This window comes from Sander vitreus, chromosome 22, assembly GCF_031162955.1.
Source record: "Sander vitreus isolate 19-12246 chromosome 22, sanVit1, whole genome shotgun sequence".
NCBI classification, from domain to species: Eukaryota; Metazoa; Chordata; class Actinopteri; order Perciformes; family Percidae; genus Sander; species Sander vitreus.
In genome coordinates, this window is record NC_135876.1 from 9,165,611 (window position 1) to 9,181,376 (window position 15,766).

The 15,766-nt window shown below is 38.3% G+C and overlaps 1 protein-coding gene across 2 annotated transcripts; it reads left to right on the plus strand.

The window, feature by feature from the left end:
* Positions 1–1,235: 1,235 nt before the first annotated feature.
* Positions 1,236–15,094, plus strand: LOC144536930 (copine-3-like). 2 transcript variants are annotated; one of them, XM_078280277.1, is made up of 17 exons: positions 1,236–1,325; positions 2,263–2,455; positions 2,665–2,844; positions 3,057–3,131; positions 3,268–3,339; positions 3,975–4,055; positions 4,161–4,250; positions 6,104–6,202; positions 6,386–6,472; positions 6,684–6,743; positions 6,948–7,081; positions 8,405–8,459; positions 8,600–8,651; positions 9,181–9,314; positions 9,543–9,779; positions 9,881–9,995; positions 11,970–12,061. In XM_078280277.1, the coding sequence occupies exons 2-16, from the start codon at positions 2,297–2,299 to the stop codon at positions 9,989–9,991; spliced, it is 1,626 nt and encodes a 541-aa protein (XP_078136403.1). In that variant the 5' UTR covers positions 1,236–1,325; positions 2,263–2,296; the 3' UTR covers positions 9,992–9,995; positions 11,970–12,061. The 2 variants fall into 2 exon arrangements, with proteins under 2 accessions (XP_078136403.1, XP_078136402.1); XM_078280276.1 differs by lacking the exon at positions 9,881–9,995 and having other exon boundaries at positions 11,970–15,094.
* Positions 15,095–15,766: the final 672 nt, after the last annotated feature.

Here is a 15,766-nt window from a genome sequence, read left to right on the forward strand (position 1 = left end):
GGGCTAGACTGCTGTCAATCTGATAATTGTGATTTCCATTGGATCAAAGTACTGTCATTTGGCTGTCTGTTCTGCCAGTTTTCCCAGCCCTTGTCACATGAACAATTAATGTTTCCATGATGACTATCCAAAATTCTGATACCATGGAACTAGCACTGGAATATTTAATTTTTTTTTTAAAAGTGGCAGAGTGAGCCTATAGAAAATATTTATTTTATTCGGATATTCAATTTGTTTAAAATACGAAAAAGTAATATTAATAATGAATGCTCCCCCTTCCTGATTATTGGTCCCCCCCCCCCTGTGCCACCACACTTTAAAAAAAATCCTTGAATCACCCTTGCCAACAGGTACGCAGGTGACGTAACAACATTTGCACAAACCTACCACACTACACATGCAGCACAAATCGAAATTGGCTACAACAGAACTGTTACCACAAATATGTTGCCTCTTCTGGCACTGTGGTTTTTTTCTGATAAAGGAAACATTAGGTCACAGCTAGTATACATAACATCACAGTCCAGTAAGCTTTATTTAGGTCAAATAGCTTTCCAACCGAATATATTACACACTATTCAAATGTTATTTAAAATGACATAGTCTACTACTATTGAATGAATTTGTATCTGTAGTCTTTGGATTCCTATACCAAGACTGTTGGGTGTACAAGTTGATGGCTGGCAGGAAGAAATCAAGAAAGATAATCAATGTTATTTGTTTCTGTATTTATTTTTTGTTTATTTCATAATGTTTAAATATGTTTATATGTATGCACCAAACCAAAGCAAATTCCTAGTAAGTACTACTTACCGGGCAATACATCTTTTCAGATTCTGATTAAAAAAACAGTTCTCCTCTTGGTGCTCATTTTGATGTGGGGCATATTATGCTTTGTGGAACTCCCTTTTTGTCTGACAGCTTTGACTGGTCTTCATATCCAGGTAATTCTGTATGACTGGGGAAATTAGGCCTTTGGGTTCACCGCATGACTCTCAAAGTGAAACTACACAGTCTCTCCACATTTTTAATATTAAATCAAATTTCCACTTCTCTGAAGCTGTGTTTATGACCATTTTATACACCGAATGATGTAACTTATACTTTTTTGCCTTTTTTGACAAGCTTTACTATGGTTAAAGCCATTGACTGTAAATATTAAGGTTAAAACCTACAAAATAAGGGCACTCTTGCTCTTGTCTGCAGCGGGTGTCTCTGTACTGGAAACAGTACACAAGGCACCGCCCACTTAGCTTACTAGCTCTTCTGTCAACACTACAAACACCAAACCACAGCACACACAGCTAGCTAAGTTAGCTAACAAGGTAAGACATAAAATAAAGACTCCTTTTTACATTGTGTCGTTTTCGCTCCCAAAATAAATATAGATGTAACGTTAAAGGTTTTACTATCTATTAGATAGACAGTATCTAACGTTACTATGTTACTTAAAGGACTGAAATGGTAACGATACTTTACGTTATGTTACGTTACGTATCTGGCCTTTAACGTTAACATTAGCCGAAACAAAATAGGCATAGTTAACTCGTTCACGTTAGATACAAGTTACCAGTTACACTATTTTAACAGCAATAAACGTGTGTGAAGTGTCTTTCGGGACGGCCGCTGTAACGTAACGCTCCTTAAGTTAACTAACTAGCGTTGAGGATTCTCTTTATAATGGACAGAGCATATGTAGCAAGCTACATCTATGGGACAGACCGCATAAAACAAGGGCGAATGTTTTACTTTGATTTCGACATGTATTCAGGCATCCGCTAACGCTAGTTTGGTTGGTACGATCATATGACTCTCATCTACTGGATAGCAACTCCCGGTAGTCACCACTGCGCACTGGCTTACAAAAATCCTAACGTCACATTTTTATTTAACTAAAGGGGCGGTAAGTACATCATGTGTTTGCGAATTTACAAAACGAATCATACGATCTCTTATGTGTTCTACACTATTCTATTTCTATTAATAAACACATATATAACATTCTTGAATGCAGTTTACTTGGTCCATAGGCTCTATCTGGGCGTGTCAACTGCCAAACCTTGGAAACTAGCTAAACAATATAACGTCTGCTAAATAAACAAGAGGATGGAACAAGTGTCTCACTCTCACAAAATGCAGATGGCTGCTGCTCTCAGTATAGTCATAGCTCAGTCATAACCTGGATGACTAATGTTATGGGTCGGTGTGTGTATGTTCCCTTCTGTTTGTGTATGACTGTTTATTTGTGTTTCTGTTGGTCAGTTCGCGTGTGTGAGTGTGTGTCCTCCAGCCTGTGATGGCAGCAGTTGGAACCCCGGCACCAAAGGTCACTGACTGTGTGACCAAGGTGGCGCTGAGCATCTCCTGTGAGAATCTGCTCGACATGGATGCATTCTCAAAGTCTGACCCTCAATGTGTGCTCCTCATGAACAGCTCAGGGCCTCACTGGTGTGAGGTTAGTAGGTCAAAAGGCTGATCTACAAGGCCAAAATTATCCTCCTCATTTAAAAAAAAAATTAAGTATTTCCAGTATTTAGAGACATTTTTGAAGGGGGTCAACCGTTTTTGCTGTCACTTTGGAAATGTCAGTAGCTGCTGTGAGTCAAAGGGGGTTTGATTATGTACAAGAAAAGTCCTTGACTCTGAAACATGTATCTGTGTTAGATTGGCCGGACAGAGAAAATCGAGAACTGCCTTAATCCCAAGTTTTCCAAGACTTTTGTCGTTGACTACTACTTTGAGATGGTGCAGAAGCTGAGGTTTGAAATATATGACATTGACACCGTCAACTGCAGTCTGCAAGATGCTGACTTCCTGGGAGAACTGGAGTGTACCTTGGGACAGGTTAGCCCGTTTTTTTTTTTTTTAACAAATAGTCATTCAATCACAAAGCTTATTCAGCATGCTTCGTTCTCTTCATCCCGGTTAAGCATAACAAATAACATATAAGGAATTTTCCTATTCTGTAGAATTATCATTGGAAGTGGTGTTGGGGCTGTGGCATTTCCAGTGATTAATAAGATAACAGTTGTTCAGAAAAGTGTTTTTCTGTCCAGGTTGTGTCCTCAAGGAAACTAACAAGACCACTTGTCATGAAGGACAAGAAACCTGCAGGGAAAGGTACCATCACTGTAAGTCACTAATTCAGATTGGCAATGACATTTACTGTAGAGCATTAAGGGTATTTGATTCTAAGTGTACATGTGTCCCTTGGTATATTTGCACCTTATTTGATATTTTAACACAATGCTATGTCTTGTTTTGTAGATATGTGCCGAAGAAAGAACAGACAACAGAGTGGTGGATTTTGAAGTTGCAGGTAGAAAACTGGATAAAAAGGTATTGATTGCTACTGCACATTTGTATCATTTTTAGGAATTCAGAAATATTAAAATATTGTAGAAGATCCTACTGGAGTAAAAAAAAAAATTGGAAGTGTTGATGTGGTCTTTGCTACTGGAGATAAGGATGAATAGAAAAGTATTCTCTAAATTGTTATTTTCACTACTAAACGACTACACTTCAAGGCTACGGCAGCTTCAACCACACCATGTGGAGATTGTAAGACCTGTGATTGGTCAGCTTGGCTTTTTGGGGCCTTCTCCTACAAGTTTGTTGACAGTGAAGGCAAATTAAGCAAGTTGAGAAAAAAAAATTCTCAGTTATCTGCTGCTTTTTTTTGTAACACACATCTAGAAAAGCCATTCCATTACTAACCTTCAGCTCATTCGATATAGAGCAATGAATGAAAGATTGAAAGTTATTATTCATCCGTCTAGTGTTGCAGTGCTGCCATCAACACATGAAATCTAACGTTGAACTATAAATTATAACCTCTGCCCTATCTATGGCCAGGCTGCCGTTCACCACTTTGGAATTTTCATTCCGCAAATGCTAAAACATGACCTAATTACTAAGCAGTAGTAAGTAATTAATTTGATTCAGCTGCATGTTATTTTCTTACGTATTTCCAGGATTTCTTTGGCAAGTCCGACCCGTTCCTGGAATTTTACAAGCCGACAGAAACTGGATGGCAGCTTGCTCACAGGACAGAGGTACGGATATACTAACCCTAACTCTCATAACTAGAATTTGTATCGACACTTTGAAGTTTTTAAAGTTGCATGCATGTCAACCTGTTAATCTGTGCTGTTATGCAGGTGATCAAAAATACCCTAAACCCAGTATGGAGACCATTCCGAATCCCACTGCAGTCACTCTGCGGCGGTGACGTGGAGAAATCGATAAAGGTACACACACACACACACACACACACACACACACACACACACACACACACACACACACACACACACACACACACACACACACACACACATATTGAATGTATGGCTTTGTGACTGATGACACAGCAGCCTTTTTCTACTGTCTGTCTTCTTACAGACAATATGTTCTCATATGCAGGGTTGCTATTGGGAGGAGTGTCGGGTACATTTATATGAAATGGTGACTGGAACGGCTTTTAGAATGTAAAAGTTTATAGGCTACTAATTACTAATGGCAGTCTCTTATTTATTAACTTTACCGAATAAATTACAGTTTTTTTTTTAGAAATTGTTTTCTTTTCCAAGCAGAATCCTGTGAGATTTGACAAAACTGATAAGGGGAATGTCACCAATAGGATCATCTTAAAGAATAGACCAAATGCATTTTACAGCTTCTTGTTTCATACATTAATGTGAAAGATGTTGTTTTTTTTTTGTTTGTTTTTTATCCCAGCTGCAGTGGAAATCACGGTTGAACAACGAAAAAACATTTTCGATCACTGAAGCATTTTTTATTTTGTCATGTAAAATCACAGAAAGACCGAATCAAGGCCACAATGGGAACCCTGCCTATGTTTTATTGGTTGCCTCTGCAATCTAAGAGTCTGATAATCTTGGTACAAATAAGGACATGTATTTTAGCATTAGTTTATGTATGTTGTGTTTTGTTTCCATCCTCTAACCCCGTAAAAGCACACTTGTCAGGAAGAGATGCTTTCCAGTCAACAGTGCAAGTGAGTTTACTGTCTCCACCGTGAGTGCTCTTCACGTGAAGGATGCAGTGTCTGTGATAGGACGGGCCAAAGTCCTTGACGCATCTATATCTATCTTAAAGGAATACTTCAAACAACTTGAGGAGTTTGGCTCACTGGTCAACTTACCTGTTAAATGAAAGCATTGTCACCACAATCATCCTGTGTCCCTGGTTGAACATTGACTATTCAGTGACAATTTGATGACACAACGAGGCACTATCATTAATTCAAAACTGAACTGACTGAACAAGAACATTAAGTGTGTGTAAAGCTTAAATATAAGTCAAGATATCCAGTTAGGTCTAGTAGTTTTTTTTTTTTTTGTCAGTTAACAAATAATGATGAAATACAAAACAACAAAACTTGCTAATTTATATGAACCTCATGTGTGATGCTAATGTGTTGTTGATCACAGATCTGGCTCCATCAGGTATTTAATGTTAAATATATTTTATTGTTAATGCATATGAAATCTATAAATCTGTAGGTCAAACGATGAAAAGGAACACATTTTTCTGTTTGTGCTATGGCCCACTGTCACTCAGCATATTTATTATTTAAATTACCTGAAAAAAAAGTAATTATATGGATCAACAGGTAAGTCAACCAATGGGACAATTTCCCTAAAGGTTAGATGCTTTCCGTTAAGATGGATCCCTTTTTATAGGTATTCATGAGCTTTCTTAGCTATTCATCTTATTGATTGACTAATCCGTACTGGTTGCTCCATACGCTGTCTAGACTTGTTTGTCTTTTGTCTGTTCTCTCAACACTGAAGGCACTCAGTAGCTGCAGTGTGCAGATAGGGGGAGGTAGTGGGACCTTTACCCTTCTGTCAAATAGGAGGCTTGTGTGTGTGTGTGTGTGTTTATTAGATTTTTTTTTAATATCAGGGTGTTGCCTCACCTTTGAAGCTTCACATCCCAAAGCATGCTTTTGTCCCATCTGCTTTGATTTATTACACACTGATGATAGTTTATCAGTTAAATATCAACTTTTTTTTTTTTGCTCAAAAGAATTGACTGGATTTGTCTTGTTTCTCCTAACTGTCGCGTTTCCCAGGTAGAGTGTTATGACTACAACAGCAGCGGATCGCACGACTTTATTGGATCCTTTGAGACCACACTCTCCCAAATACAGCAGGCAACACAAACATATGCGGTGAGCACTCTCTCTCTCTCTCTCTCTCTCTCTCTCTCTCTCTCTCTCTCTCTCGCGCTCTGTGTGTGCACGTTTGTCAGTTTTTGAATTTTTCCTGATGCATAACCAAAAACAAAAAGGGATTCTCTCCAAGCTAAAGTAGCTGTGTCTGACAGTTGTGTGGTGTGTTTGTGCTCCTCTCAGGCCGAGTTTGAATGCACCAATAGTAAGAAGAAACAGAAGAAGAAAGGATACAAAAACTCTGGTATTATTGTTGTAAAAAAATGCAAGGTACTGTGGTTTCATATATATTTCTGTATTTGTTTTCTTTGTTCAGTACATGCATACTCCACATGAAGACAGTTACAAGATCTAGAGATGTTCAGATGACTTAAACAGTTAAACACCACAAAATTATCTAAAATATTGTATACAGATGTGTTTTTATCTTGCTTATTTTTGAACAAATAAATATTTTTCTGTCACCAATACTTACTTTCAGATAGTGAAGGAATATACCTTTCTGGATTACATAATGGGCGGCTGTCAGATTAACTTCACTGTGAGTACTACACATTTTTGTGAACTCCCGTCTTTTTTTAATGAATCTTTGAAGAAACAACGAAACATATCTCTAATATTTACATGCTAATGTTTTTATTTTTATTACAGTACGTATTGAGGATTTAATGTGTTCAGGAAACATTTATAATGATGTTGTCAAAGCATTATCTTAAATGATATTCTCCTTTTTTATCCGGGCCAGATTGCTATTGATTTCACAGGCTCCAACGGGGATCCCAGCTCCCCTCAGTCCCTCCATTACATCAACCCTCAGGGCTATAATGAATACCTGGCAGCTATCTGGGCAGTGGGCAATGTCATCCAGGACTACGACAGGTGCATAGATTGTTATACATTAAGTATTATTTTGGTATCAAAGTAGACTAACAATACACCATAAATCATTTAGGCATAACATTTCCTTTTTCTTCCCTGTGCAGACAGACCAATTTAGAATATTTAAAGCTTTAGTGCGTAACTTTTTGATATTGTTGAACGTCCATTACATTCAAGCCATTGCCAAATGAGTTGCTACAAAGTTTATTAAGACTATCAGCTCCACACAACTCTCTCTGTATTTCTCAGTATGGCTATGTTCAGAAGATTGTGGCGTCTGGCGACTTTCCCGCGCAGAAACTCAAGCGATAATTACCTCTTCTGAAGAGTCCATCATGTTTTTTTAATCCTCCCTGTCCTCCTTGGTTACTTGGGGGTGCACGGTCACAGAAGGCTTGTATCATGTGGACGCGCCGACAGTTTTGTTGTCATTACTTAGAATTCCTCATGGGGGAGACAGAAACTACGCACTATAGCTTTAAGACAAAAAAAGAGTTAGTTAAAATGTTTCAACAAAAGAAACACCAACAGTGGGTGTCACCTTTTTGTGTCGGCCCCTCAAGATTCACTGAAGTCTGAATTGAATGTGGTCAGATTGACGTAAAGACTGCAGCAGGTTAAACATGCATAGAGAGAGCGAAATGTCTTGTACTGTCTTCTAAAATCACTGTAATACATTACGTTTATTATCTCAGTCATCATTTCTTAGACACAAAATCTGTTTTTTAATTAGACCAGATAATTATTATTTATTTATTTATTCATTTTATTTGTTAGGGACCATCTACAATTTTTTACATAAATGTCGCCATTTGATGCATTGTACCAGAGTTAGCCTTAGGCTAATTTACATCTGCAGTCCCTAGGCAGGGCACAATTTAGTTTTTCTCAGTCGCTTTGGTACATTTCTCAGATCAGAATTGAAATTCTCAAAACTACCTGTTCAATCTTCACATCATTGTGTCACTTGTGCACATCAAACAAGCAGTTTCTCATTTCTTTGAACAAGTTGCAAAGGCTTTGGTACATCCATGCAAATGATTATGTACAATTCTCTGCTGTTTCCTACATTATCAATTGCTTATGTCATGTTGATCAAAATGTATTATAATGGGTCTCTGTTGAATAGTCTCACCCCCCACAACATTTAGGCATTAGTTCATATCATAAGTCTTTACATGCATTACTATTTCACTATGAGAAGCAGGAATGTCATTTAGAGCCTGCAGCTCTTTCCTTAAATGTCTCGTGTCTCCAGTCTAATCCTTTTGTATGTGTAAACTTACTTTGACAATAACACCTATTTTGTTTCACCTCCTGTAGTGACAAGATGTTCCCTGCTTTTGGATTCGGAGCCCAGCTCCCTCCTTCATGGCAGGTGATTGTTTGTGTTATTTAGTTAGTTATTGTTTGTGGTAGTTAGTTCAAAACATACTTGGATATTGATATGTATCGATGCAACTAAGGTCATCTCAGGCAAATTGTTGTGAGATCTAGATTAATAGTTGTGTTTTGCAGGTCTCCCACGAGTTTCCCATCAACTTCAACCCATCAAATCCGTTTTGTGCAGGTAATAATAGACTGAAGCTGCTGTGAATTCATGTTTCATGAGACAGATCGTGACATGTAGGACATTTTGCTGTTCACAGATTTGGTGGCTACGGAAAATGTGGCCTGGGATATTCAAAGCAGCATGTAACTTCTGCAACAACTAGTGGAGAAATGATTAATCAATTTATCAGTCAGTCACCAGAAAATGTGACAACAATTTTAATTACCAATTGGCGTTTCAGTCATTTGTCAAGCACAAATAGATTTGCAGCATATTACTGTTTTATTGTTGTAGATAGAATAGAAATAGAGATAGAAATAGAAAAGATCAATCACTTCTCTAACATAATTGTTTCAACATTTCACCAGAAATTTGAATCGCTCAGCTGTTTGTCCTATAAATGGATCATCAAGTTGCAGAGGGCTGTCAATTTGCAATTGTGCTGAATTACATGGAAATATGTATAAAATGGTACTCAATGTCCCTTAAGACTTAGTTTTGTTAACCTGTGTGTGTGTGTGTGTGTGTGTGTGTGTGTGTGTTTTAGGTATAGAGGGTGTTGTCCAAGCCTACCAGCATTGCCTGCCCCAGGTGAAGCTTTACGGTCCCACAAACTTTTCCCCAATCATCAACCATGTAGCCAATTTTGGCCTGCAAGCCTTACAGCAGGAGACGGCCTCTGTGAGTTGCTGGAAGTTTAAAATAATCAAAGTAGTATAGTTGTGGCTGTTGTGCGCAAATGTTTGTTCCCGTAGTTTTGGCTTGAAAGTAACCACTAAACAGAGACAAAATAATCTCAATAATCAGTTCATATTTTTCCACACAATACGAGTGAGTGAAGGTGAAAACCACTTCCACTTAATTCATACTGTTTCTTGTGTCGTTCCCTCTTGTGTCAATGTTTCACAGCAATACTTTGTTCTGCTGATCATCACTGACGGAGTGATCACAGACATGGATCAGACGCGCAGTGCCATCGTCAACGCCTCTCGTCTGCCCATGTCCATCATCATTGTTGGAGTAGGGGGGGCGGACTTCAGTGCCATGGAGTTCCTGGATGGAGACAATGGAATTTTACACTCTGCTGTAGGCGAGGCTGCCCTGCGGGACATCGTACAGTTCGTGCCATTCAGGCAGTTCCAGAATGTAAGCTATATCATAAAGCAAAGTGTTTGTAGACATAAGTTTCTTTAAAATTCATTTCTTAATTACTGCATACATTTGAATGTCTAAACATCTTATTTCAGGCAGGCATTGCAGCCCTTGCCCAAAGCGTACTGGCAGAGTTGCCTGACCAAGTGGCCTCCTTCTTCAATTTATTTGACCTGAAGCCCCCCAGCGAACCCACTCCTTCCTAGAAATGTAGGAGTACCTCCAGCACCTAACTAACCCCATTCCCCTTCTTCCCTGCATCTGTCCAAAGCTGTTATGCAACCTAGTTGGCTTAATTCACCACCCTGTTTCTTTCAGTTTTTCTTTTTGGTTTCCTGGAGACTGCTCACATCCTAGATATAGTCCGGCACATAATGCTCCATAAAACTGCAAATAGTGGTTTTCACTAGGGGTGTTGGAAAGAATTGATTAATGTAAGAATTGCTAGTCTTATCTTCTAAGATTCTGAATCAATTCACAACTTCCAAAAATCATTTTTTTCCCCTACCGATAACCTAGATATTGCCTAATACAGACTGCTGCGTAGTAATTGCTGATAAGGAATTAACTTTAGCCTAGTCTATATCCAAGAAGTTCCACTTCCGGGATTGCTCCGGTGCCGCAGGAAATTCTGCCGGATGCATGTATTTTTGCCGATGTCCGTTACCTTCCGCTTTCTTTGTGTTGAAATTCTAAACTCCGGTGGATTTCTGAGGACTATGGTTAACTGCTCCTCAGATCTCTGCAGGGTAAATCCAGACAGCTAGCTAGACTATCTGTCCAATCTGAGTTTTCTGTTGCACGACTAAAACAACTTTTGAACGTACACGTTCCACCAAAACAAGTTCCTTCCCGAGGCTATTTTGCAGCGGCTCTATGCGAACTTCGCACCGCCCCAGACGATTGTGATTGGTTTAAAGAAATGCCAATAAACTAGAGCACGTTTTTCTTCCATCCCTGGAATGCTGTGTGGATTAGCCAGGCCTTCCTCCGCAGCGCTGTGGAGGAAGGTCTGGCAAAGCGAGACTAGCTTTAGCCTAGTCCTTAGCCCTCAGTCTTCCTCCCTCTTTGTTTACAGTTTCAACACGGCCTGCAAGCACTTCCTGTTGACTGTTCCAACAATCACCACTCTGGTTTGGTTGAAATAAACCCTTAATTCACCTATTTTACATGTGGAAATATGTTGGATTTATACACACTAAAAGTATTGATTATTTAAATGGAGTCTGGTGGGTTTATCGATAGCGAGCCCTGAGCTGTTTCTGGTTAAATAAGAGATTTTACTCTTTCAAAACCGGTCTATCTCTTTAGGGATCCTTTCCATAATGGTGTCAGACACTAAGAATAATAATCTGAACCTGTCAGTGGCAAAAACAGCACTTTTACGTGACGAAATTGGCGATGCACATTTGCCCCATAGGATTACAGCCTGGTTTGTGGCTGCCGGGTCACAGCGTTCTCATTCAATACTGGACCAATTTCAAAGATTGTTGTTCACATCAGTCACTTTCACACAAAAGCATAGGAAAATAGGGTCCAGGTTGAGAAAAACCAAAGTTACTTTAACACCCCTAGTTTTAAAAAAACAAACTTTTTTGTACAGATTAAACCTATATAAAAGAGACTTCAGATACAGTATTAGGGGACCACTAAGGTCTATATAAAAGAGACTTCAGATACAGTATTAGGGGACCACTAAGGCCTATATAAAAGAGACTTCAGATACAGTATTAGGGGACCATTAAGGCCTATATAAAAGAGACTTCAGATACAGTATTAGGGGACCACTAAGGTCTATATTAAAGAGACTTCAGATACAGTATTAGGGGACCACTAAGGCCTATATAAAAGAGACTTCAGATACAGTATTAGGGGACCACTAAGGTCTATATAAAAGAGACTTCAGATACAGTATTAGGGGACCACTAAGGTCTATATAAAAGAGACTTCAGATACAGTATTAGGGGACCACTAAGGTCTATATAAAAGCATCCAAAGAGCACCATGTCGTGGGACCTTTAAATTATATATTTACTTAATTTAAAGCGAAGGTTTTTTTCCAATCTTCTACCAAACTTTTTTTATTAAGCCTGTAACCATATGGACATCTGTAGTGATGCTATTTCCTTGTAAATGTTGTTGTATATGTTTATCATTCTGTCTCTCTCTACTCCTTCTCTTTAGTGTCCTCAAGAAATGCTTGCTCAGAGCGTCTTGGCAGAAGTCCCAGGTCAGGTGGTGAGCTTCTTCAATACCATGAGTTTAAGGCCACCTCACAGCGACACACCTCTCCCTAACCTCTCAGCATCTGCCCCTTCCAGTGATGTATCCTGAGGACCAATGATTCTCCTCAGAATACCGCATGAGCATGCAACATCTAGTCTGGCAGCCATGCTACAATGTATATGTACTATGTGCCAATAGTATAAAGCCATAGGATACAGATATTGTCAAACATGTCCTAACATGTAGATAGTTAATGTGACACCAACAAATGACTTTATGTGACTCAAGTGCCATGATTATTAAGACTTTAGGTTATTGAACTGCACAGTTTGATTGAACTGCACAGTCTCCAAGGCATTAATTGAAACTAGTGTGGCTTGACTCGAGGTCTTTGGTTTTTGTGGAAAAATTGCAGCAGCTAATAACATCTGTCTCATTAGTCAGAATGCCTACATGAAAGGGTGGGAGTACTTATATAGCACTATGCGTTCTCCATGGTTCTGCTAATATTGGTATTTCCATCATATTACGATGACCACTTGTTTGTTGGTCCCTGGGAAATGAAGCTGTATACATTTCCATTGAAGTCATAGACATTGGACAAAGCAATGACTATATCAAATACAATTCACTAATGTTTACATAATGGATTAATAAGTTTGCCTAAATGCCTTTTGTAGATTTTACACTAAAAAGCCGTACACTGTGTCCCCGCTGTGGTTTTGTACTTTAGTTAGTTTCTTCAAAAAAAAAAAAGTATTCAGTTCCATATTGTTTACTAAGAGTTGAATACGTATAATATTTGAGACAATATTCAATCAGGTTTCCGTGAACGTCATAGTACTGAATCTTCTCTAATCAAAGGAACAATTGACCCTTTACTTAAAGCTAATGCTGGGGATTGTTCATTTTGAATTATTCTGGATCTGAGCTCTGCATTTGACACTGCGGATCACTCAGTATTGGATCACCTTGAGGCATACTACACTAAAATGTGTTATATTTTACTTATCAAACACGTGTTTCTGAGTAGCAATGGACAATGCCTCCTCATCACTGGCCTCTTTGACCTGTGGTGTTCCCCAAGGCTCCATCCTAGGACATATCATAAACAATGTCCCCAAACCCTTCTCCTGTTAAATAAAAGCAAATTGGAAATAATTCTCTTCGGTCCCCCAAAGTACAACCCTATTTTACAAAACCATCTTGGATTCTTGTCTTCAAATTTCAAAACCTACAGCCAGAAACCTGCGTATGGTATTTGACATCGACCTTTCTTTTGAAAAACATGTTTCCATCAACTAAGGAGCATCTCAAAGATTAGATTGTTTCGTTCATCAGCCTGATCTCAAGAAGCTATGCTTTTATTTCTTCTCTGCTAAATTATTGTAACTCATTGTATTAAGGTTTCAGCAAAAAAGCCATCAGCTTGCATTTCCTGCCTCTCTGGGACCTTTGACGAAGTGCTGCTTACCACAGAGTGCAGCTGGTACAAAATGCAGCTGCCCGGCATGATCCTATCAGCCCTAGTTCCTGCCTGAGGGTCTGAGACTTGCAGAATCAGTAACATCTATTAAAGCGTAACTCTCGCCAAAATGCAACCTAGGGTCTTTTTGTGAATGTACGAGTCAAACTTTCGTTTAAAAGCATATTTAGGACGGAAGCGCCACTTTTAAGATTTACCGTATTTTTGTTTTTCGGTCAAATGGCCTTTTGCATGGGAGAGCTAGGGGCACTTTTATGCTAGCCTCAAAATATCTATTTTTAAGACACTAAGAAGGCTCGACACAACATGAAACTTTGCTCCAAGTATCACCAGGGGCTCTACACATGAACTCCAGCATTGAGAACATTGTTTGTGGACCCAGAGTTTACTAAAAAGAGAGGTTTTGAACAACTCACCGTAGCTCTTGTTGTTTCAGGCCACTACCAGCTCGGCAGTCAAAACGAGTCGATATCAAAACAAGTAGCCACAGATTTAGGATATCCCTTGTGCACCGGTGTAGTTAAGGTGTAGAGCCCCTGGTGATACTTGGAGCAAAGTTTCATGTTGTGTCGAGCCTTCTTAGTGTTTTAAAAATGGCTATTTTGAGGCTATCATAAAAGTGCCCCTATTACTCCCATTCAAAAGGCCATTTGATGGAAAAATGAAAATACGGTAAATCTTAAAAGTGGCGCTTCCGTCCTAAATATGCTTTTAAACGAACATTTGACTCGGGTACATTGACAAAAAGACCCTAGGTTACATTTTGGCGAGAGTTACGCTTTAAATCACTTCTCAATTTTTTTTATTTTTTTTTATTTTTTTTAAATTATAAAAAAAAAAACTTTTACTAATTGAATCACAGCTTCATTTTTTTTTTTTTTACTTATTTGTTTATTATTGTTATTGTATTTGTCTTATATTATCATTGGATATGGAGATGTTATTCTTTCTTGTTTATTCTTTTCAATGCAATTTTTGTATTACTTAAAATGTCTGCTTTTATTTGTCTACGTCCTGAACTGTTTTCAACCTGGTTCCACCATTTACTACTTTCACCACTTTGTAACATTGCTTTGAAAAGTGCTTTATAAGTAAAGTTTATTGTTATATTATTGATTTGATATACTATTTGGTGCTATAAATGTTAAACAAGGAGAATCTCTGGAAGCAATTATCATCAGTAAGCTTCATTTGTAAAATGCATGTTTACAACGATGTACACTAAAAGTTCACTCTGTCTTAAGAGCAGGTTGTAAAAATGTACTGACTGTTAAGGAAATGGCCTAATACATTTTTCAAAGTACATATAATTGTTGTTTAAATAAGTTGTTTTCACCGATTACTGTGGCATTGCTTTATGTTTTGTACATGTTTTGGTCATCTTATTCATATTTTAATTTTATTGTAAATATGATATGCAATGCAAGTACATAAAAAAAATCGATTTAACCTACAAAACCATAGCCAGCTTCTGCTTCAATATTTTTTATGTCAAATTATTATTACAAGTTTTTTTTATTCATGTTTGATGCTGTCTTCTTGTCATGAAAATAAAGAAATACTGAATGTATTTTCACAACCAATTATGTCAGCCAAATTGTAACTGACTTGGGACTTTGTCTTCTTATGCGCATCAAAAAGAAAATGAACATACTTCACTCAATTTTTAATACATATGAAATATGAAATAACATTTATTCAGTGATACTGTAGTTGCAGAAATTGACAAGTAACTTAGTAAGTTACTTGCCGATCTCTGCCACTTATTTACTGTGAATTTCACGTTAGGTTTTTTTGCAGTGTAAAGCTGATGGTTGAGATAAGCGCATTTATAAATCATGATATATTAAATTGATATTGCCTTTCAGTGGTCACAGTGAACAACTACATCTTTGGCTACTGAAACAGTTTTACTTTGAAGAACTAATCCGGAAGTATTTATATATTATTGTCTCTGGCTTGATGTTAGTGGCGTGTAATAACGCACTATGTCCACTAAATGGCAGGAACACTTACGATTATCAATACGGGAGAGATGGCCACACATCCACGGGATAGTGATGGGACAACCGACTCTTTTACGCGAGTCGGTTCAACCGGACGGTCGTAGGTTAGTCTGGTCTCGTAGGTACCCTCGGTTACGGTCCTTGGTCTCGTTCAGTAGCCTGGTGCGCGGTCAAGGCGATTTCCTGATTGATTCTACCACCACTCCACTGGAGGCGTTAATGAGCTAGATTACTACACACACAGTAGCAGTCTAGCAGAAGAA